Source organism: Actinia tenebrosa, unplaced genomic scaffold, assembly GCF_029948245.1.
Source record: "Actinia tenebrosa isolate PJP-AT-01 unplaced genomic scaffold, QUT_ActTen_1.0 PGA_scaffold6__47_contigs__length_16458017, whole genome shotgun sequence".
Classification (NCBI taxonomy): domain Eukaryota; kingdom Metazoa; phylum Cnidaria; class Anthozoa; order Actiniaria; family Actiniidae; genus Actinia; species Actinia tenebrosa.
The window spans coordinates 900,179-925,220 of NW_028292583.1; the positions used below are offsets into that span (position 1 = coordinate 900,179).

The 25,042-nt window shown below is 39.8% G+C and overlaps 2 protein-coding genes across 2 annotated transcripts in view; both read left to right on the plus strand.

The window, feature by feature from the left end:
• The first annotated feature begins 5,488 nt into the window (after window positions 1–5,488).
• LOC116301842 (cholecystokinin receptor) overlaps window positions 5,489–25,042 on the plus strand; it is a 56,975-nt gene continuing 37,421 nt past the window's right edge. The window contains exon 1 of the mRNA XM_089038561.1: window positions 5,489–5,548. The gene's annotated coding sequence lies outside the window, so the exon portion shown is untranslated. The remainder of the gene's footprint in view (window positions 5,549–25,042) is intronic.
• LOC116287071 (pyroglutamylated RF-amide peptide receptor-like) lies at window positions 8,024–10,179 on the plus strand. Its single transcript, XM_031693681.2, has one exon. The coding sequence runs from the start codon at window positions 8,256–8,258 to the stop codon at window positions 9,366–9,368; it is 1,113 nt and encodes a 370-aa protein (XP_031549541.1). The 5' UTR covers window positions 8,024–8,255; the 3' UTR covers window positions 9,369–10,179.

Sequence of the window (25,042 nt, forward strand, 5' to 3'; positions counted from 1 at the left end):
GGTTAAAATTTTACAAACGCACGTCATTCCCGAGTGATTATCTAAAATATAAGCTCAGGACACCCCATTTTTCTTTGCATGTTTGAAATCAGCATTAAATTTCAGGTTAAAGAAGTCTTAATTTTCAATTTTCTGTTTATTATTAACATAAGTAGTCAGCCATCTTAAATTATATTTTTAGTTATAGATTTTTGCCGCCTCTTTGACCCTGGTAAACGGTAAACGTGCCGCTTCGGACTGCCCTACACTCATCATTTTATTTTATCTTTTAATAACGTTTAGTGCAATAAAACTAATAGGTTTTGGCCTGACCTGTAGGTCTTTTAGGCCGATATCTGCAGACAGAAATAGAACTGCTTTACTTCCATTGCTCGGAATTTAGGAGCCCATGAATACCACTTTATGGCACTTCAAGTGCTTTAGTTACGTGAGGGATTCGTACGGTACAATGAGTGCATCCCAACTCACTGCAATAGAAAGATATATGAAAAGAAAAAACAACTGAAGTCAAATTAATGGCATCAAAGGAAGTTGGAAAGAGGCTTGAGAAAGAAAATTATGCTTAATAGACACAGTGGTAGTATTCTACCACCGAACTATATAAGTTTGCTAGGCGACTCATTGACCGCACGCGCTTTATGTAAGATCATAATCGATGCGCGCGCATCATTGTTTTGATGGTTTTGAAGTTTATTATCTCATACGGATGTAACTAGCTTTATATGTTACCCTGAAGATGAACGCGTAGGTCGAAAGCTCGGTAAAATAAAGAAATTATTTAAAGATTGATGAACAAGTCTAACCAGATGAAGTTAAACCCAACCTACAAACACCTATTTGATTAGAAATAATGATGTTTGAATCGAAAACCACCCAAGTAAAAACGAACATCATAGTCGTAGGATTGAAGGATAGAACCTCCAATCCCATCTCCGTATTTAGTCACGTGACGATCATTGTTTTGTGATATTGGGCAGTAACCTATTGGACTGCAAAATAAACTTATTGTTATGGCACTATCGTGGTCTTTCCATTGAAAAAAATAGTTGTTCGGATATTACATGGGTGCGCGGAGATACGGAATTTATCTTCGAGTGTTGAGTGAAAAGATCTCTCACGAGTGAGCGTAACGAACGAGTGAGAGATTTTCAAAACGAGAAGATAAATTTCGTATCTCCAAGCGCCCATGTAATATTCTGTTTATTATATAATTATCCATAAAATCAAATTGACAAGCTTTTTATTATTATAAAAAGTTTTGATTTATAAACTAATAGCATGGTAACGATATTTTCACATGTGAAAATAACATGTTATTTTCAAATGTGAAAATATCAGTTTTTCGAAAAGGAGAAATATAGTTATTTTATGGATAATTATATGATGAAATAATACACCTATAGGATTCATCCTCGCCCTTTATGGCAGATATTGAAGTCTCGACTCATTAACTGATTCTGCCATAATGGCTCGGACGAATTCAAGTCTATGATATCTTGTTCCGACATATTTTTCTATAAACTCAATCATCCATAGCTTCTAGAGAATCGTACTCAAGAAGCTGCTATTATGATCCTTATGACTGTCAAGTGAGATATCTATGTCTGCACTACGTTCTCACGAACCTTGTTTCTTTATTGATTTTCGGCGTTTTAGAAGAAACGCCTATTAAATATACACAGTTGGTAACCTAGATGAAAAAGCCGGCAGGGTAGCCTCTGATCACTTGCTTTTTTCATTGAGTGTCTGTGGGTAGTATTCACGTGTCGAAAGCCGAATCTCAGTAACATGTACGTGATCATTAACGCATTTAGTATTGGTTGCTGGTATCCACGTGTATGTTGGTCATTACATTCTGCTCAAAATCAACAATGGTACTAGCAAAAGATTGGTCAACCGTGACAAGCCCTCAATTTCTGAATAAATTGTTAGGAAAATAAATGCAGAAAATCAGACGAATTAAAACTACAAACCACACAACGTGTTCAATCTGCATGCTTTTTCGATACAAATTAATGAAGGTAAGGAGTTAGGTTTAAATTTCGATATTCACAAACTAAGCTGCGTATCTCCTGATCACATAAAAGAGTTAAGAATGCGAAGGAGTAAACGTGTAACTTCTGCCAAGGGAGGGGAATTCTGATAAGCTATAGAAACTAGTAATTATTGTTATTTTTTTATGAAGTGAATCTGAATTGTAACAAAGTTAGTCCATACGGTATGCCATAAATATGATAAAACGATGTCACGAAAAGTGATGTTAAAAAAATAGGAGAATCAATTGAAGAGAAGCTTTTTTTCAGTGGGTTTCCAGTTTTGTGGTTCATATATTTATTACCTCTTTATTACCTCTTACTCCTGTGTTGGTTGACCTGCACTGGTTGCCAGTATACTACAGAGTAATTTTCAAGATGCTGTTGCTGACCTACAAGGCCTTACATGGCCTTGCCCCAACATATCTGTCTGATCTTCTGTGCTATCGTTCTTCTTCTTATGCTCTCCGATCTATTTCCAACAAACTTCTGGTTGAACCTAAAGCTAGGTGTACTACGTATGGTTTCAGGTCATTTTCCTTTGCTGCTCCCAGATTATGGAATAGGCTCCCTTTTGAGATTCGCTCTTGTACTACTGTTGCTTCCTTTAAAAGTAAGCTTAAAACTTATTTATTTACTTTATTCCTTAATAATAGGAAATATATTTAGATCTCTTTTGTTTGATTCATTTCCTGCTTTTATGCATATTGCCTTTAGGCTTTTAAGATAAGTTTTTCCTTTTATAATTAGATTTACTTATTAATATTTTAAATACGTAGCATTGTAAATATTGTAAATACATATATATAATTTATGCATATATTCCTGTTGTAAAGCGCCTTGGACATGCTCATGGATATGAGCGCTATATAAATAAACTTTATTATTATTATTATTATTATTATTTTTACCAACGTTAACTATGTGTTATATACAAGTACTTACTGAACAGTTAACCAAATATTTGGGGGTAATTCATTCATTGTATCTCCCCCGATATCTGAATGTGCTATTCAGTCTCAAACTTTTGAAAACAGAAGTTAAGACTATTTATTTTAAGAAATTCGCGCTGGGAACCAGATAGCCGCTATTTTCATGGAACCAACGCCCAGGTATCATAAAAAACACGTAAAGCAATAATCAATTAGAGTCCTAAGTAACTATTGATTCGGGGTTCCTTTAGTTGAAGCTTAACTGGTATCGGAAATTAAACTGACAGTGAACATGCCATCGGTAATCCTTTATAACGAAATTTACAGACTGAGCATGAAAAAGGGATAAATAAATCACTTTATGTAATATTTCAAAGTCGAAAATGAAGACTGGACGGGATTTCAAGTCCAAGCAATTAGTTCCCGTCCGATATTGGAGGCTTTGGAATGACTTCTCATTTTCATTAATTATTAGACTTGGAGTACCTGGAACATAAATTAATTAAATTAATAACTAGTGGTTACTAGTTGGGACTGTGTGGGTGTGTTGAATACAACAAGTGAATAAGAATGACTAATGGTTACTAGTTGGGACTGTGTGGGTGTGTTGAATACAACAAGTGAATAAGAATGGCTATAGTGGCTACTAGTTGGGACTGTGTGGGTGTGTTGAATACAACAAGTGAATAAGAATGAGCAGGCACTTGTTTAGACTGTGTGCATTGTGGGTGTATTAAATACAACAAGTACGTATGATATAGAAACTTAAACATCCGGCGCGACGTATAATAAAATTCGTATCAATACGGACCGGTCCTTTTGATTGATTTCTAAGTCTTTGTTGCATGGTCCCACGTGTTGTATATCAAGAAGTTAAATCGAGCGTTTGACGCGTTTTATCCGTAATCTTACATTCATTCAATTTTCATTTTCAATTTTTGTCCGAACGTAAGAGCCTCAAAGATCAGCCTGTTGCGAATGTTCAAATAACTTGTTATGACAACATGAATAACAATGGCGAGTAAAGAGCTCGAAATCCATGGTATTAATTTGAAGCAATGAATAAACCACACGTTTTTAGGCTAATCATCAAAACGCGCACCATTTCAGGCCACCTGTACGTGAGGTAAAAATAAATACCTCCTTGACAGTCATATCACAAGTACCATGCTTCATTTATCGTATTCGTAAAACAAGAACTAATCCTGGAAGATAATAGAGTAGTTTTAAATTCGTAGCTTTACATTGAAGTATTGACATAGTCTTCCTCTTTCTATCTTCTACACTGACATCATCTCCAACCCGGCTCACGATCGATTATCTACTACTATTATCATTGATTCTTTATGTATCATCATCACCATCGTGTATCATCATCACCATCATCACTTAATATGTATCATCATCATCATCACTAGTTTATCATCATCATCATCATGTATCATCATCATCATCACTATTATGTATCATCATCATCATCACTATTATGTGTCATCATCATCATCACTAGTGTATCATCATCATCATCATGTATCATCAACACCATCATCACTATTATGTATCATCATCATCATCACTATTATGTATTATCATCATCATCACTATTATGTGTCATCATCACTATTATGTATCATCATTATCATCACTAGTGTATCATCATCATCATCATGTATCATCAACACCATCATCACTATTATGTATCATCATCATCACTATTATGTGTCATCATCACTATTATGTATCATCATCATCATCACTAGTGTATCATCATCATCATCATGTATCATCAACACCATCATCACTATTATGTATCATCATCATCATCACTATTATATATCATCATCATCATCACTAGTGTATCATCATCATCATCATGTATCATCATCATCACTATTATGTATCATCATCATCACTATTATGTATCATCATCATCATCACTAGTGTATCATCATCATCATCACTAGTGTTTCATCATCATCATCATCATGTATCATCATCACCATCATGTATCATCATCATCACCATCATCACCATTATGTATTATCATCATCATGAATCATCATCATCCTCATCATGCTGTTCATCGCCATCATCATGTATAATTGCGATGCATCATACCTAAAATAAAGGTTATTAATAACTACACGAATATCTACACCACGAATGTTTAGAATTCTATTAAATTAGCCAACCCTTATAGACGGAAAGCGAAAAGCCATTTTTCGTATTTCCACTTTAATAGAACAAGTGGACCTTAACATTGCTGTTCCACGTAGGCAAGATTCAAAACAAACAAATTCAACTTTTGGGTCAACACTGCGACTTTTTGATTCAAATGTTTCTTGAAGCTTCACTTCAGGGAACTTCAATCCTCTGTTTGACAGATTTGTGAAGTCTAGTAAGTCAAATGTAAGTACGCAGTTGAAGAAATACGTCACACACCAATGAACTGATGGTGTTTTGATAATCTATTTACGCATTTAGTTTGATACGCAAGATAGCACAAGATAACACCTTCCATCAGCTGCTCATGTTCATTCCCTGAATCGATAAAGTAAAGCTTACGTTCCAGTTACCGAACAGGTAGGCATAATCATCAGGTTTAAATTGATATATATCTTCCTCTAAATCTTTCTAATTATCGACCCGATGTTCATTATATTAATACAATTTATTTGAACTGATTTATTCATATTCCTGTTAACTAAACTACAGTCGATCAATCAATACACGATTTCAATCATACTTTTCACTTCAATCCACGACACAAAAACAAGCCGTTGAGAAGACCGATTTAAAACTATAGGGAACCAAATTACACAATCAAGTGCCAGTTGGGGTTCTGACTTTCTATTAATTGTCGTCTTAAAGTTTTCGAGTTACTCGCCGTTAAGTAACTATTATCCTATAATATATAATACATGCAATGACTATTTATTGCAGTACAATATTTCGACAAGACTCTGATGCCATCCAGCATATCTTATAGTGTTATATAGGGTATGCCAAACGGCTAGAATAACAAATGTGCAGTATGAAATATGGTTTCCACTACAGCCGCTCTAAATCCTAAAGTCTCGCTCAACATTTGAACTAATCAGTACTTATTAAGTCATCATCAATGGTTTGGCGCCATATTACTTTTTGCAAGCTTATTGTTAGATATAGAGCTTTCCGCGCATCATCACGCCTTTCCTTCTTCTAGTCTGCTTCTAGGCTTCTTCTTCATCATCTTTTTCTTCTTCTTCTTCTTCTTCTTCTTCTTCTTCTTCTTCTTCTTCTTCTTCTTCTTCTTCTTCTTCTTCTTTTTCTTCTTCTTTTTCTTCTTCTTCTTCTTCTTCTTCTTCTTCTTCTTCTTCTTTTTCTTCTTCTTCTCCTTCTTTTTCTTCTTCTTCTTCTTCTTCAAACAGTGATTTTATTGTTTTAATATTGTTCGCGTGTTTGCTCATAAGAGATTGTCATAATCACCTGATATGTTTAGCTACTACATGTGCTAAATTCAGAAATACCTCAATGTTTTTGACGCGATCATCACGAAATCATAAAATGCAATCGCAATATTTTTGGTCACTTGCTAGCTGTTAGCTGGTTGGTACACCTCGTATAAAACTAAAGTTACGGCTAACCCTAATTCATGTTTAGATGTAGATAAAGCGTTCATTTACTGCCAGCCAATTTGAAGATTAATAATTAAAAGAAGTGGAAAAAAAGTGTCACCCACCGGCATTTTGTAGCTCAATTCAGATGACCCCAAAACAATGCAAACGATCAAGCAAACAAAAACAAAAGTAAAATCAAGTAAAAAGAAAAAAAGAAAAAGAGAGAAAAATAAAGTAAAATTGTGTCAGTTTCAGTGTTCTCCGGCCAAATTAAGTGAACCTGAAGCTATTTGTACCAGATATACTTTTGTAATTGCTTTTTTCAGCCTTTTAATTTATATAGTTTCTGTAATCTCATTTAAGGGCTTTCTAGCAGTACTTGCTTTACACTCGAAAAATTCTATAAATCATTGGAGAAAACATATACAGGCGTTAATATGCAAACTCAAGCATTTCTAGTCTGTTTAAACTAATAGGCAAGAACTTCCACTCATATATATATAAATGATATATATATAAATATATATATAAATGATAGTTTTTTATCGCTTGGTGCCCTGCTAATTAGCTTAGCCAAGGTGTCCTTCGGGGCTTAACACATTGTAGGATTTTTTTCAGCTAGAAAGGGGGATCAAGGCACCCTTTGTTATGATGCTAAAACAAATGGTTTTGAAGTGGAAAATAAGAGTCCATTGCCACTGAAGGCACAGGGGGCCAGGTGTTAATGGTTCTGGTTTAATAATTCCTTTGATATCTTTAAATAGCATGACATACGTGATAGATCACGGAAGAAATTCGATAATGAAAAAATATACCTGTTAATATCATTTATTTTGTTATCCCAAACATGATGTAATAATGGCTACTCAAGCTACTACCTAATTATTTTGATACACGTGGTTGATATGCGTCAGTAAAGAAAGTCGAGACACTGTACCCGTTATTGTGAGTTTTTGGTCTGGGTCACCTAAGGTGAAGAATTTAAACATTCGTGTTAATAATGTGAATAAGTCTTCAAATAACAACAATAACATATTATTGTAAAAAAATAAGACATTTTTCAATCATATTCCACAGTTATCTAAGAAGTCACCTTTGGTAATTTGTTTACATGCAATGAAGAGTGTGGTTATTTTTATAGAAACCTTACACGTGAAAATTAAGTGTAATTAAGAAGAATTAAGTGTAATTATAAGTCAGAATGACTTTTCAAGAGCTCATGTGTTACTTTGTTTTCGTGTAAACAACCAATCCACTTATCCATGTGTGTCGGAATGATGTTTCCAATTGTATCAAATAATATCATGATATTGTCTAATATATTCGTCAGTGTATCCTCGTGTCTTAACTAATGGCTGACCAATTTTCATAAGTGTATTAAAAATATTTGAGATCGTAGTGTAAAAAAATCGGCATTATAATGAGAATATTTCTGTGGGTTAAATGTGCATTTCTGCTAAGAAAAAATGCGATTCAAGCTTATTTGTTCTAGATTTAGCTACAGCTGTTTTCTGGTTGGCTAGTTCCAGGTGTTTACACCCAAGCCTCACTAGAAAAGCTTTGATGTCATCTCTGTATTACGTCCTCTCATTGGTTGTTTGGTTGCTATATCTATACGGAGTGCAGTTACTTGCCCTCATTCTACCAACATTTCACATCGTATCCTTAATTGTTTTCGTTTTCCGTTGGGTATGTCACAAATGAATTTTTCAATGGCGAACATTTCAAATATCTCCAAGATATCGGTACATCAAAAGCCCGAGGCCTTCACATTTAGCGCACAGACTAAAGTAATGCTGTTTTCCATCCTGCTTGTGTGGAGTCTTCTCGGCAACGTTCTTGTCATTGCGATTGTCATATTGAATAAAAACTTGAGGACTAATTTCAATTGCCTGATTGTCAACATGGCGGTTTCAGACTTGTTCATTCCCCTACTCATCCTGCCATTAAAGATTGTTCAGGAGACGAATGGACCTGACTGGTTAGTGGACGGTCCTCTTGGTGAAGCCTTGTGCAAGCTGGTTTACTTCCTGACGGATATATCTCCTCTAGTCTCAATTCTAAGCCTGGTCATAATCACAGTTAATAGATTTGTCTCCATTACATACCCGATGAAGATTGGAGTACTCCGAGGAAAGACAAGTTGGGTCCTTCTCGCCTTCACATGGATAGCACCAATGGCTCTCCTCTCTCCATACTTCTACACTTTTCGCCTGCTAAAGAAAAATGGCATAACACACTGTATATCGCTATGGACTCCAGCCTTTGATGACCTTGCAGCGCGGACCATCTTCATAACTGTGGTTATTGTGGTAGCGTTCCTAGTGCCCTTGACAGCCATCTTGATATTATATTCTTTAATGCTTTACCAACTTAAAAAAAGCTCTGATAAAGTGATCCATATGTTAAATAACCGACAACTTCTCTTTCGACAACGCAGAAACAAACAGATTTTCTATTTTTGCATTGCGATTATTGCATCGTTCATTTGTTTTTTAGGACCTTTCTTTTGCTTCATGTTTGTGCTAAACTTTGTTTGGCGTTGGGATTTTAAGGGTAAAGTAGTAAAGATCAGGACCATTTTATTTGTTGTTCAATTTTTAGCGCATCTTAACCCTGCTATTAATCCTTGTATTTACTTTTTGTTTTTGAAAGACTATAGAAAAGGTTTGAGAAGGCTTCTAGTAGATTCTAAAAGAAAACCAACGTCAATTCTGTTGCGTCGTCGTAAATCCACCAAGATCTCGACACTTTTGGAATATTTTCCTCTGGGCAAAGTTCGCAATAAAAGCACTTCAGTTTAAGATTATAGCCTTCACTATTATACTTGTACAAATTAGGTTTGTAAAATAGGACACTAGGGACACTGACAATCACGAAAACTTGCATTATAGTAAGAAGTTTGCATATTTTATATAACATATAATTAGCTATAACAAGAAACGCCATGACTGAAAATAGATGGTATATTTTAGCACTCGAACAATAACATTTTGTCATATTTATTCTTTATTTTCTCCTACACACTGAATACTTTTCGGCTTTGTGGGTAGCCGGTCAAAAATATGTCAGTCGTGATCAAACCGGTGTCTTCAACCAGATGTTTCCTTTATTAGTTGCTAGGCAACTGAACTACCAATCTAATAATTCGGCCCAGCGAATAAGCCTTTTCATAGTTTAAGAATCGATTCCACTGCGCATGCGATTTTATCCCGAATTTCTCACCTTCTTTTGTTTAATTAAGAACAAAGAAGGTTTAAACAAAAGAATGTAGAAATTCGGAATAAAATCGCATGCGCAGTGGAATCGATTCTTAAACTGTGAAAAGGCTTATTACGGAAAAACCCTCCTTTTAGCCAATCAGCATCGAGTAATTTTGCCCTGTATGTGATTAGTATAGGTAATAGAACTACATGCTGCCCAATTTGAAAATGATTTGATGAAAACAATTCCGAGGACTGACAAAATTGTAAAAGCCGATAGGCCGAGTCCATTTAAACAGTCAGAGGAATTTTTTGAATTCAATCATTTCCATATTGGACAGACATGTAGTCCAATTGCAAATTAATTATATGATTTCCATAAGTCATAGTTTTCCATCAAAAGAATGCGAATGGAAACGAATGGAAAAAGAATTTGGAAATAATAAAATAGTTGCTTATTTGGAATTATAGAAGTGATGATACAATTAGTTTCAATAAAGCCATTTGTAAACAATCAATGGGGGGAAGGTTAAGTATAATATCGTAAATTATCAAGACCAAGGTCGGTGTTGTCTGTCGTCACCATAGCCTGAGGGGGATCAACATCATGCCAAAAACAAATTCAATAATTGTTTTATCTTATGTTTAATACATGTAAACTAAGAATAAAGATTCAATTCTGCTTTTCGAAAAAAAAAAAGCAAACGTACTTCAAACGTATCTCCAAAATGACCTTGAGTGAGCTTGACATTATAAATGACATTGATCTATAGAATTATCAAGTTCACACGATATCCTGACAACACTTGAAAAAAAAACACTTGAAAATAAGCTTCATATTTTCAAGGCAACGTGTAATTTTTTTATTATATACATTATATTACATTCACAAACAAAAACTTGTTGAAAACATTGGAAAAGACGTCGTTAAGGATATGGGGACAATGAGTGACTGAGGTCCCGGATGTACTTCGTACAACACTAATGCCTATATGATAAAATTTGATATTAAATATAACAGACTAGAAAGATACTATACAACGCCAAAATAAAAGGGACACAAACGAAAATTCGTCAAAATTGATAACTGATTATTCTTAGTTGAAGCAATTTAACGATGAATATATTAGATGACTTTTAAAAACTACTCTACCAATTCTGCATTTTAAGCATGTTATCACCAAGGAATTTTGGTTTAAAAGCTAAAAAGAATTGAACAAAAGGGTTGAGTAAATAACGTCATTTTACTGCCATTTTAGATGTTACCGAGGTAATTGATCATTTTTACCGCCACTTTTGGCCGTGAAGAAAAACTCTTACTTCCCACAAAGATAAATTTAACCAACTTCCAAGTCATTTCCAAAAGAATAGCTCGAAACAAAGCAGGTGGATATCGATTCCAAACGTTTTTTTTAAATAACTTTTCTCGCCTCGGGCCGTCCTCGGGCAAGCAGAATATTATGCCTTGTTAAACTTAAATCAGCACCACTTATCGTTATGAATTATTAATTGTTTTTTTCATTTACCAAGAAAGAGATAAAAGCAATGACAAAACATTCTGCTGTTTAGAAGCAATCCCTTTGTTAGCGTACTGGTCACCTTTCTTCTTCCTTACAGTTAAAGCCGTCATCTGAAGGTACGTCTGATTTTAACACAGTCACGAAAACGATCACCTAACTTCATTGAAATATAATTGAATCGCCTAAATATAAAACTTCTAATTTTTGAGCAGGAAAAAAAAATTAATTCTTAAAAAAAAGTTGTCCCTCGTTTGTAACATGTGGTTTTATTTCGTGATATAATCATGAATCGAACAAAAGCAAACTATCTTGCGAATTTTTCAAGTGAATAGCAGCTTCAAGTAAATTGCTGATTAAATGTTAGGTTATGAAATATTCACTCTTAAAAATCATTAGTTAAAACAAATTGTATTATAACCTTTTTTTTTTTTTTTTTTTTTTTTGTGCCTATATTCTTTCTCAGTCTAGTATCTGTGAAATTTCTTGTATTCGTGTCGCAGTTTGAAAAGTTATTCATGAAATATGAGAATATATTCATTATCACAACCATATTGATTGGCATATTAGACGGACTTTTACATATATATTTATTCGTATGTCGGCAAAAAAAAGAGCAGTTAGCAATTGAGAAAAAAATTGTTAAAATCCAGAGTTTCCTGTTGAAAACTGGTTTCAGAATATTTAACTGCCTTCAAAACTCTGTTCGTACATCCAAAAGCTATAAAGTGTTTGACCATAGTTAGAAAGACTACAAAATACTTTGTATATAAAAGATATCTATCAAAATGTAGTGATCCCTCGAAGATTTGTAGTAAATTTCTTAGCAAATTATCCGAAGCTCGACCCGATAGTCTCGTTTTGATGCTACGTTCATCACAATACCGCTGGTTTGTTGGGGTGGCATGTTCAACTACAATAACAGCTATTGTTCTTGACGCCATGCGTTTTGATTATAATGAGCATAAATACAGAAAGATAGTGACATTGACGGTCAGGGTAGTTTTGTCTTCCTAACTAGAGGTCGTCGGTTACCAAAACCTCTGAGGTGCGCATATACAATTTATTGTAAGGTCTCACTATTAAATAAAATGCTATTGTTCTTCACTGAGTTCTCAATTTTTTTTCTTGGTTTCATGCCTCATATGCTTTTGTATTTTCCTCCTTGATAGCCAGTGATATGGATAACTATTCCCTTTTTACTAACACGACGAGGCATCAAGATGAGCGAATGGCTGACGACACAAAGGTTGTCCTGTACTCTATCCTACTTGTTTGGTCTCTCATTGGCAACGTTCTGGTCATCGCTGTTGTCTTTTCGAATGATATCAAAACTATATTCAATGGATTGATTGTGAATATGGCTGTGTCTGACTTGTTCGTGCCCTTACTTGCACTTCCCTTGAAAATTGTCGAGTCATCTAGAGGACGTTACAATGAGTGGCTAGTGGAAGGTCCTCTTGGTGAAACCCTGTGCAAGCTGTGTTACTTTTTCATCGATATATCACCAGCCGTATCCGTTTTTAGCCTAATCATCATAGCTGTCAACAGGTTTGTGGCGATCGTATTTCCATCGTCATTAAAACGATGGAGCGGAAAGATTCAGAGGGTGTTGCTCATGTTTACTTGGGTTTTCTCAATGGCACTTCTCTCTCCATACTTCTATACTTTTCGCCTCAAACACATCAATGGATTAACTTATTGCCTTAGTACGTGGAGCCCGGCTTTTGAAGACATCCCAGCACGAACTCTCTTCATTTCCATCCTTATTGTCGCAGTATTTCTTATTCCATTTTTGACAATTACTGTATTGTATGTAATGATGTTGAAAAAACTTATCCAACACTCAAAAACTGTTGAAAATTCATTTAACAAGCGACAACTTTGCTCTCGAGCTCGAGTAGTATAGGGAATGGGGGTTCCAGCGCAATCTCAACACGGGGTAAGACCCGCGTCAAAAATTCACCTACGGACGACCCCCACTCCAAGTGTGGTTGAGGGCAACAGCGCACTTAAATATGTTAGTCTATATATGGAGTGCGAAGATTGTAAAGAGTTTGCTTATGATTTCTGTGTAAAGTGCTTGAAACCCAAGTTTGTACCTACTAAGCCAAATAAGTATATTTGTTGTGGTAAGAAAATGCAAATAGAAGACGACACGTCAGCGCAGTGTTACGAATGTGGTAAGAATATTCGTAATGCCGTACCAAATGCTACCAGAGAGCAGTATTACGCCAATGGAGGTCGTAAGAAAACGCCATATAAGAGAATAAAATACTTCAGGGACTGGATGAGTCATATCCAAGGTTTACATCCGGTATATTTAAACAACGAAGTAAGGAAGAAAATCATAGACCATTTAGAAGAGCCAACCCCACAAAGCCTACGGAAAACGCTGAAAAAATTAAAACTAGGGAAATATTACAAAGCTATTCCCTATCTTTTGTCTGAAATTACCGGTAAGTCTATTCCCGAGGTTTCTGATATGAGCAGAGCCGAGTGGATGTTTTGTCGGCTGAATAAGGATATTCCTTATTACCCCGACGTAATTTACGAAATATTTTACAAAATAGACCCCAGCCACCCCCTATTAGGATGGATTCCGAGAAGATAGTGAATCTTATGCCATAAGAAGAGCGAATAGCATAAATCTTATGCCATAAGATAAGCGAATAGCATAAATCTTATGCCATAAGATGAGTAATTAGCATAAATCTTATGGCATAAGATTACGCGTAATTTCTAGACTGACGTTCGATATGTAAATAGAATCCCGTCACGATATTTACTGAGCAAGCTTTCTTTGAAGCTCTTCTTTCGCTTCTTGGTAGATCTTTTTGCGAGATTCCTCGGAAAGATCTTTTACGACTGTTTTTTTATTCCTTATGTCCGACTTTAATTTCTCGTATTTGTCTTCTTCGGTCAGAATAAGCGAGAATTCTACGTCGTCTATCTTTCTGTCACGCAGAGCCTTTGAGACAAGATCGGTAATTGTATTTACTTTAGCCCTTGACAGAGCTATTGTCGTGTCATGCTTGGATATTTTCGTGGATAGCTTTTTCATAATACCCGTAGCAACAGCCGAAATAATACCACAGGTTGCCCCAACGCCGGCCAAAGGAACTCCAACGATTATTCCCGGCCCAGTAAGCGAAGTAGCAACGCCAGAGCCCGTTAACACAACAGATATGGACCCTGAAGTTATCGCAATCTTATGTAGCGTAGTCCGGGCTCTAACGTATTTCTTCCTAACTTTTTCATAGTGTTTTGTCTGCCCTTCCAAGTAAGCCAGGATTAAGTTCGCTTTATTAAGCCTGAAATTCTCCGCGTTTAATTCGTTAGGACCTGTATCCTTAGTGGTAGCGTGATAATTGGGAACATCTGGGTACAACTGAGGTGCTGATGGTATAACATCCATTATATATACTAATGTACGACGCTTTTGGGAATGATATTGAGGAGCAGCCACATCATGACAACCGGGATTACTGGAATTGGAGAGCCTTTAGGAAGATGTTTCCGCATGCAGACCCTAGTAAGTTCGAAAGAAGACCCGATGGGATTTACTATAACGGCGAAAGAATGTACAGCAATACGGACTTGGAGCCGCATGAGGAGAGGAAAAAGGCACAGCATTTGCCAATAACGAAGGAGGCACCCGTGCATAAAGCGCCCAATTTTCCTAGAAACTTATTGTTAACCACGGAAGATTACCCATTTTACGATGCTGAAGGTGGTGTAAACGACTTTGAAACGATGGTAACGTTCCTGAAGATTCCAGTGGGTCAGCAATCATTTGACGTAGTAGTAAGGAATATCTATAAGAATACGATGTTAAAGCATACGTCGGGTAAAGAGGCCAGGGAATGGTTAGCAGGACCCAATATGCGATATTGGCCGCAGCAGTTAAACTTTGCTGTCTGGGCCGCCACTAAAGGTTGTGGCGTTGCCGCGGATGTGTTTCACGTTCCGATCATGCGGTTTCACGTTGCCTTTACGGTAAGGAGGTTGTTGAAGGAGCTTAACGTACCTTTACCGGGAGATAAGGCATTTAATCCAATGAATAATCGATATAACGCCGCAGCCCTAGAAAGGTTAATTAATGAGTTCAAACCACAGCAAAGAGACTTTCGTTACAAAGAGGGTAAGACGCATGGCCTTGGCATCGTTTACGTTTGGGGTGCCAACGGTGAGAAGCCGGCCGATTATGGGCATCAGGAATACCCAAGTAATGAGTTAGAGTTCGGTGATATGGGTGGTGATAAGAGCAATAATTCATTAATTACCAGAATCCAATCGAACTACCTCGGCACTTGGGATCCATTCGTGTTGATGAAAGGAAAAGGTTTAAGGAACCTAGCCAGGATTAACCGCAGCATTGAAGCATTTGTGTACTGCATCTTAGGAGCGCAGGTAAATACCCGCAGCCCCATCGTTGGATCCCAAAGTGCTTCGCGGGAAACGCAAGAAGAATTCCTAACTTTATTTGAGTCAGCAATAATAGAGAACGACATATCCAAGTCGGTGCAGAGATATCAATTAGCGGTGCAGCAGTCTAAAGTGCGACTGGATTACGCTTTGTCGCCTGGTTGTTGGTTAATGCCGAGTAATTTGGTCATCAACGCCCATTCCGTTGTGGGTTATAACAACAAGCTGCAGCGAGCTACTAAGAATATGAAGTTTGGGGTGAATGACGTGAACTCTGACACTCTTAGGAACATTCCTCACTTCGTAGAGAAGCCAAAAAAGTCACACGAAGCGAAGCTACCCGTAGTTAAGAAACCATCAAAGAAGGCCCATGTTATGCCTACGATACCCGAGGAATACGACCATAACTTACTAAAAGCCGGCTTAGCAGCCGCGGGTGTTGGTCTGAGCTATTATATATGGCGATGAACAACCCCTACGTAGCTGGAGTAGATTGTGTTTATACGACTTACACAGGCGAGAAAAAATACAACCAGGCGGCTTGGGTTGATGTCACGGGCATGTCTGTAGACCTAAACTACCCAGGAAAGAAGTTAATCCTTTGTAGTATTTGTATTGGTGCACATAGTCACGCTAACGTAGGATTTCGTTTCTGCGATGACAATGGTGTGGTACCCCCCATGCGCACGAAGACGAACAACAGGGAGCCTACGCATTTCTCCGTGGAGCCCAACCCCAGCAGCGAGGAAAATCTATCGGTTTGGACTTTACACATGGTTGCCGATTGCCACGGGAAGGTAAAGCTGCAAATGCGTGTAGATGATACGGGAAAGGTTACGGTAAATGGTATAGAAAATCAAAGAGACACTATCTACAATCATAAGACCATTAGCACTCTTACGGTAATGAGTCTATAGAAGGGAATTTATTCCCTGAAATATATGAATCCACACGCAAAGGAAGATTGGTTCCTTCATTACTTGGAGGAGAAGGACTACGTGAATGATAAATGGTTTGATACCGGGCTGTGGGTGAAGGTTGGGGGCCTGGGATTGATCATGTGTACTATTAGTACTTCGACGGGGTATTCGTGTAATGTTGGGTTTAGGATCGTTGATGAGAATAACCATCCATTACTACCTTACAGAAAAAAAGATAACAATAGGAACCCAGTTCATTTCTCGTCGGAGCCCCCACCGCAAAGCACAGAAGATTTGACGCCCGTAACTTTTCACATGATAGCTAATTGTCAATATGCGAAGTTACAGATTCGCCCCAGTGATAAGATTAAGTCGGGCGCCAATGTCGGGAAGCTGGGCCGCGTTCGAATAAATGCCGCCCCGACTGATAACCCTTCGACGGATGCCACTTGGAATCATAAGCCCATTAGCACCATGACCGCCATACCACTAGTTCCGCATTATCAAGGCGGTGCGAATACCATCTTTACTTATCCCCAGTCGAGGACGCCTCGGGCGCCCGACGACGATAAGCCGCCAGTAATACATGAGGATAAAATTAGCCCTTCATCTTCTTCAGGAGTACCACTCCAATAGCGACGACCAAGATCCAAATGTTATTCCCCACAAACTTTAGCAGCTCTCCGCCGGCCCTAAGCGCCAGGCCAAGAACGCTACCCAGCAGCCCAGGAAGACCGGCTGCCATCTTTTTTCCTAAGTCCGTCAGCCCATTGCCTAATTTCTTTACGCCCGCGCCCGTAGCCTTAAGCGCGGACAAGATCACGCCTACTACGCTCGAAATAGCAACCGCAAATGCCAGCGGAAGACCATACTTCAAAAGGGCTCTTTTTACCTTTTCCTTGGTGGTAAGCCCCAACTCCCTTTCCAGGTTTTCCTTTTGTGCCTGTAATTCCGCAACTCTCTCCTGAAGGGTTTCTACTTCCCTTTGGGCGGCCTCCCTTTCTTCTTCGGTACGAGTTAGGTCCGCAATTATTTCCTGCTTTTCGGATATGTTTTTTTCCAGGTCTTCGATGGCCTGAGTTTTTTGCTGGATTTGCTCTTCTTTAATGTTGATTTCAGCAACTAACTGCCGCCGCTCCACCAAAGAACCCTCTATGGTGGTTTGTAATTTCCTAACTTCCTCCTGACTCATGTTTAGGTCCTGCAGAGCAAGGCGAAAAGCCTGTCGAGCTGTATCCCTTTCATCTAAAGCCTTTTCGGCTTCTCGTTTAATTTGCAGTATGCTTTCGTCTTTACTTTGACCCAGCCGCAACAATTGTTTTTTATAGCTTGACTCCCTTTCCTTTAGCGTTTTTTCTAACGCCGCCGTCGGAGCATGTGATTTCTTAGCCTCCTCCAACTCCCTTTCTGCTTTATCCCGATCACGTAAAGCCTGATCTAAGTGTTTCGTCATTTCTTCCATTCTTACGTCTCGTTGACTAAACTTCTTCTCAGCATTAGCAAGTAGTCGACTTTGCTTTTCGTACGCCGCCTCTTTTTCTTCCAGCGCCTTTTGCAGTTCGATAGCGCGCCTTTCTAGCGCAACCTTTTCATTCAGGGTTTGCAACCTTTCTAACATGCTCCTAGTAGCCTGCTGAAAGCCTTTTAATCTTGAGACGTCGCCCCTAACGTTGCCCTCCTCATCAAAGAGGGGTTGCGGTTTTGTCCAGCGGTCTTTGTCGGGAAATCTTAAGTCTTGGACGCTTATGAGGACTTTGTTTCCCTTTTCCGTAAGCTTTACGTCGTCAGCATCAAAGTTGTCGTAGCGCTGCGTTAGCTCTTGCATTGCCCACTCTACGGTTTCCCGCGCGGCTGCTTCGTCTGTGTTTTGAAGTTCCAAGTACTCGGGGACGGGGCTGCCGCGGTTCCTTGATTGCCACATGCGATTCAAGGCTGCCTTGAAGCTTTTCCACCTATTGCCATACTTGCTTATCAAGGCCATGTCGTAAAGCAAAGGCTTTGCCCCCGCGTTTTTAGTCCATTCATCAAATTCTTCATCGTTAATATCGACTTGGCCTTCTTCGGTAAGGGGGTCAAAATCCGTTCCTTCTACTTCCATTATATATGATAAGCTCAAAGTTAAATCCCAACGTATTACCTAAGCAGGTTGGCGGGCTGAAAGCAGAACGCACCTTTCACCGGGTCACCTTTACCCCCAGTAGCGCAAAGCCGGGGGAGACGCTGTACGTAGGCGTACCCCGCCTAACAGATAACCTAGTCTTAGTTCCTGGCACCTTGGCTTTGAGGTTTGACCTAGCGGTACAGTCAAGCCCCACAGATGAAAGGATTATCGTTAACAACGTGGGTCGCAACATTGTTTCTAAGATGCGCGTAAAGTTCGCCGGGGAATCCTTGCTGGACTTAAATAGGTACGATCTGTATACCACGTACAAAGACTTATGGTTGACAGCCTTTGACCGCGCGCAAAGGATAGAACAAGGAATTGGCAGTGTCATTCTACGTAAGGTTCGCACACCTACGAAAACGCAACCTACTGACGGCAGCGGAGAAACCGCAGTGGCAGACGCAAAGCGAATAAAGACCGCCTATGGTAGCAAGTATGTCATACCATTAGACTTTGAAGTGATTACGAATCACGGTGTCTATTACCCAAGACAGTTATCCGAGCTACAGTTTGAAGTAACTTTAGCAGATGCTAATAACATTATTGGTGGGCTAAGCACTGCACTTACCACAACAACCCCATACTCTATCACTAATCTAGAATTACAGTACGAAACGGTGTACAGCGAAGAGCTGGCCCGTAGCGCTGGCATGGAATACAGCTCCGGCAAGGCATTCCTTTACGACCACGTAGTGATGTATAAGACGTTCAGCTTCTTGGATAAGACGGATGAGGTTATCAACCAAAGCATTAACCTCCCCCGAAGAAGTCTCACGGGGTTGATGCTGGTGTTTGCCAAACCCTACGAAGCCGGTAAGCGCGACTCCGAGGCCTTTCACAACCCCAACATTACTAACGTGGGGGTCAACATAAACGGCGTTCCAAACAAGGTCTACTCCCAGGGGATAAAGCCCGCAGACGTGTACAGAGAGGCCATGCGCAAGTTTGGCGACCAAATTAGCCCCGAGGAATTCTTTAATGATAAGTATGCGCTGTGGATTGACATGCGCACCATTAACGACGAAGACCTACATGGTCAAGGTTTACGTCTAGTAAATACGCAGGACGGCATAACATTGGAGATCAAACGCACCAAGAATGCCTCCGCGGCCGACGGCGATAGGATAAACTGCTACGTTTTCGTGGTGTCGGACGCGCAACTGAGCGTAGAAATGAATCAGCTAAAGAGCGTTGCCTATTAATGACTTCGTTGCCTCAGCCATTCTAAAAATAAAATATTCCTTACGTATAATATGCTTCGCGTATTCGAAAACAACGAAACCAAACTGCAAGTCGTGCAAGGCGATAAACTTTATTTCAAAGCAAAGGAAGTGGCGCTGGCATTGGGTTACGCAGACCCAAAAGATGCGATTAAGGTGCATGTTCGTGATAAATACAAGGTAAGGCTTAGCGAACTCAAGGTGGAGGTGAATCGCCTCCCCTTTACTACGCAACCAAATGCCGTGTTTATCTCCGAATCTGGGTTGTATCAATTGATATTCAGTTCAAAGTTACCCAAAGCGCTGAAATTCCAGGATTGGGTCTTGGAGGACGTACTTCCTACGCTTAGAAAAACCGGTAAGTACGAAATAGAGCGACGGTTTGACACACCCAACAAATTAATCTTTAAGATAGAAAATGAGTTCGACCTGCATAAGAAGGTTGTCGATTACATACGCCGCTTTTACCCTCAAATGCTCATAGCGCCAGGCTTAGGCGAACTACAGGATTCTGACAGCAAACGCATAAAATGCTGGCAGAAAGGCTACCAACGCGGTCAACCTGACCTAATGATCCTGAATGCCCACAAAAAGTACCGCGGCTTCTGCATTGAGTTGAAAACCCCTAAAGGTAATGGTATACTTTCCGACAGTCAACGTGAACTTTTAGAAAGGTACGAAGAAAATGGTTATAAGACGTTAATCAGCAACGACTATGACGAGTTATGCCGCGCCGTTAGCGACTATGCGCGCGGCATCCGCATTCCTTGTCCGTGGTGTCGCAAGCGCTTCAAGACCACGGAAACGAGGGCAACACATTTAAGAATATTTCATAGATATAATGAGGCTGAATCTGATACATTGGCGTGACCTGATAGAAGGCGCAGCATACGAAATAAAAAATTACGTCGTCTTCGAAGACATCGACCGTTTACGGTTAGTCCTCAAAGACTTAGAAGGCAAGGAATATTCCCTTTGGGCGCCGGATTGCGTGCGGTACGTAATTCAGGGCGAGGAATTCACCCACTTACGCAGCTATGGTAAGGTAAATGGCCGATGGAAGTTTGACATTGAAAGAACAGTCACTCCATCTCCTCTTTGTAGTTAAGCGCGTCTGCTAAAGTCCGCTGCGCTTTAGGATCCGCGGAGCACCAATGCCCCACAAAGGATCCTTCGGAGAATACCCTGTCGCAATGAAGGCAGGTGTATTTTTTACGCGGCTTACAAGGGGTAATGCAGTCGGCAGGTAGTTCGCAAGTAATACAGTCCATATATTGAAAGGGCGATTAGGAATCCTCCTAAGAAGGCGGCTGCGTAGGCTAGCATATACCTTTAAAAGGGGTTCTTATCTTTATTTATTATTATTAGATTATGCAAGCGCCCTTAAAAGGGGTCTTTATTTTTATTTATTATTATTCGTTATCCTTAATAATAATAAATAAAAATAAGAATGGGATTTGAGACTCTTTGCGCAAACCCTACTTTACTATCTTAAGCCGCCTACTAATCATTGCGGGCTTTCCTTGCCGCCTCATTGCCGGCATGCCAAGCTTCGAAGCGATCTAAGTACTCCTTGAAACCGCCTTGGCCGTCATAGAGACACTGCCAAACATGTTGGTCACTTCTTTGACAGCCGCAGCGCTCACAAGTTGCCTCCCAATATTCTCTATCCTCCCACCTTACGCCTTCGACGCAGTCAAACTCCGCAAAGCGCTGGTCAATTTCCTTCTTCCGGCGCGTTAACTTCCTTTGGGTTTCCTTTGGGCAACATCGTGCAGCAACGTCGCCGTGCTCCTCGCAAGCCACGCTCAGCAGGTCGTAATTGCCGCGGCACCGATGTCGATGCCATTCGTCGTTCTTGTCCTCCTCGCAGCGCTCACATACGTTCTTTAGGCAAACGCGGTTATCAACGTGGTAATCCAACATCTGCGCGCTGCTAAAGAGGCGATTACACTCCTTACAACGCCTTTCGCGTGCCTTCTTAGCGCACACCTTCTTTTCCAGGTGGTATTTTAACATTTGCTTGCTGCTGAACTCCTTGTTACACCGCTCACACTCCATATATAATAAGGATTTAATAACCCTTATATGGGATACCGCATAAAGTCCTTAATGGACTCTTTTGCCCCGGATACTATTTCAAAGAGTGTCTCAGAATGTTGACGTTTAGGTTAAATCTTTGTTAAGGATGCCTGGAAACTATTTCAAAGAGTGTCTCAGAATGTTAACAATAAGGTTAAATCTTTGTTAAGTATATGTGGAAAGCCCGTAAGGATTAGTAGGCGGCTTAAAATAGTAAAGTTGGGTTCGTGCAAAGAGTCTCAAATCCCATTCTTATTTTTATTTATTATTATTAAGAATAATTAGGGATATTTAATAATAATAAATAAAAATAACAACCCCTTTGAAGGGCACGTCTTAACAAAGATTTAACCTAAACGTCAACATTCTGAGACACTCTTTGAAATAGTTTCCAGGCATCCTTAACAAAGATTTAACCTAAACGTCAACATTCTGAGACACTCTTTGAAATAGTTTCCACATATACTTAACAAAGATTTAACCTTATTGTTAACATTCTACAGGGGATATCGCATGAAGTCCTTAACGGACTCCTTAGCCCACGTTGCCATAGTTATCAGCGCACCAAACCGTTCTGCGCGCTTCAGACCGCACATTTCATCGTACAATTCCTGCACGCGCTCTTTCAGCCGATCGATCTCCTCCCTTTGCATTTCTATGGTGTCTCTTTTATCTTTTGCGTCGGTGGCAATCCTTCTTACTGCGTCCACTGGGTCCATCGTATATATAATGGATCCGAACCATATTCCCTGCAATGCCCTGATAGTAGGACCCACCGGCTGCGGAAAGACCCAGTTCGTCGTGGAGCAGCTATTAGGACCCTTTAGATACCGCTTCGACTATATCGTGCTATTATGCCCCACCTACGTGAATAACCGCACCTGGACGGGCATAGGAGTGAAAGATGACGACTTCTTTGTAGATATCTTAGACCCTAACGAGTTATCCAGCCATTTGAAGTTCTGGCATAAGCAATTCCCTAAAGATACGCAGACGCTCCTCATATTGGATGACATTGCCTGTGGGGACGACGTAAAAAGACGCACCTCCGAATTAGTGAAGCTCGCCTTCAGCGGTAGACACGACAATATCAGCGTTTGGTTGCTCTCGCAGCAGCTTACCAGCGTCTCTAAGCCCTTCAGGGAAAACATAGGTTCACTTGTCGTATTTTATACTCCGAGCCGGAGTGACCTGGAAACCATCTTAAGCGACTACGGCGGTGAGATAAGCAAGGAACAGTTACACGAATACATGCGGCATTTAAAAACGCACCAACATTCCAAGATGATCTTCTCTTTGAGGTTTCCGTATTCCATTAACATATATGGACATTGAGCAGCTCTTAGATGAAGTCCCCGCGCAGTTAGACGAAAGTAACCTTAAGGAACAACTTAACATCCTTGTGTCTTCTGGGAAGTGTAAAGAAATGATAGGCAAGGAACTTACCCATGAGCAAGTTAATAAGTTGTCAGAAGAGGAAGTTAAGAAGTTCCATAAGAGGTACGAGGCCGCCCTTGCAAGTAAGACCACGGACGCCGTCGCAGATTCCGCTATCCGACTTGCGACTAAATTGCTTGGACTTGCACTGCCCATAGACGACGTGGAGCAACTGCGGAAGGACATAAGCGAGGACTATGTCATCGCCCAAGAACTTAAGATAACCTGCGGGTGGTTGTCTTTGAAGTGCGGTAAGTTAATGGCAGTCGCCTCTGCGGCACTTCACGTAGCTCAGCATGTCGACTTGAAGGAGGTACTAGGTTCCTTTGGAACATCTTGGAAGGACTTCAAGAAGGACAGAGAAGTCGAAAAGGTCTTCCAGGCGGCACTTGCTGAGGTACCTGATCAAGTCGCCTCAAGTACTTAGTCAAGTCGTTGTCAAGTCACCTCAAGTACTTAGTCAAGTCGTTGTTAAGTCACCTCAAGTACTTAGTCAAGTCGTTGTCAAGTCATTGCCAAGTCATTGTCAAGTCGTCATCAAGTTACTTGTCAAGTCCTTCAAGTCCCTTAATATAAGATGAGTGGCACCGAAGAACAACCACCCGTAGAAGATACCAAGATTACCAAGGCTAAATCTCCAGGCAGAGTCGCTGCCGGAAAGAAGCTCGCGGAGATGAATAAAAAGAACAAGGCAAAAAAGGAGGAAAAGGTGGAGGAAAAAGAAGAGGAATCCTTTTGGAATCCTGGGTACGTCATCGGTGCGTTAGGAGTCGCTATAGCAGCAGGCAGCCTTTACTTACAATGGCGGGCAGCAAAGCCAAAAATAAAGTTGGAGCCAGCGCATTACACGCCTACGGAGCCGCCCGTTAGAAAAAGTAAGATCCCTGAAATGGAGTAGATTTATCACCCGTGGCGACCTAGATTTTCCTTCTCGCTTTGTAATATAATGTCAACCGCGTTATTGAAAACTGTTGAAGAAGCAGCTATCATTACTTCCATCGTTGCGGGTATTGGTTGGGTAGGTAAGAAAGTGCTCAAAGAAGACTTTACTGAAGACCCAAGCAAGAGCTTCGCTAATTTTGCTAAAATGACCGCTGCCGTAGGCGGGGCTATCATGGTAAAGGATTACCTACGGAAAGAAAAGTACCTGCCTAACATATAATGGTTAGCTTAGTCGCAGGTGGAGTTATTGCAGCCTTAGCATTTACAGGGGCTAATTATGGTGGTAGATATCTGGATAAATTAGTTAGCGGTGATAGAAACGCAGAATCTAACGCTGAGAGGAAGAGGCACGACTTAGCGCTGGAGAAATATCAGCGAGACGTGGCGGCTTGGAATGAAAAAAGACAAGCTTACAGGGATTGGTTGGATAAGAACTACCAAGACAAAATGCAGGCGGATAAGAACTTCGAAAACACAGACTACGCCTTCAAACTTTATGCGCAGGCGCACCCCGACTTTAGAATGAGAAAGCCTCAGTTCAAGAATTACTACCAGCCTTCTAAGA

Bases quoted from the DNA above. Each gene is read 5' to 3' on its own strand.
- LOC116287071 (XM_031693681.2), top strand. From the start codon at position 8,256: ATGTCACAAATGAATTTTTCAATGGCGAACATTTCAAATATCTCCAAG.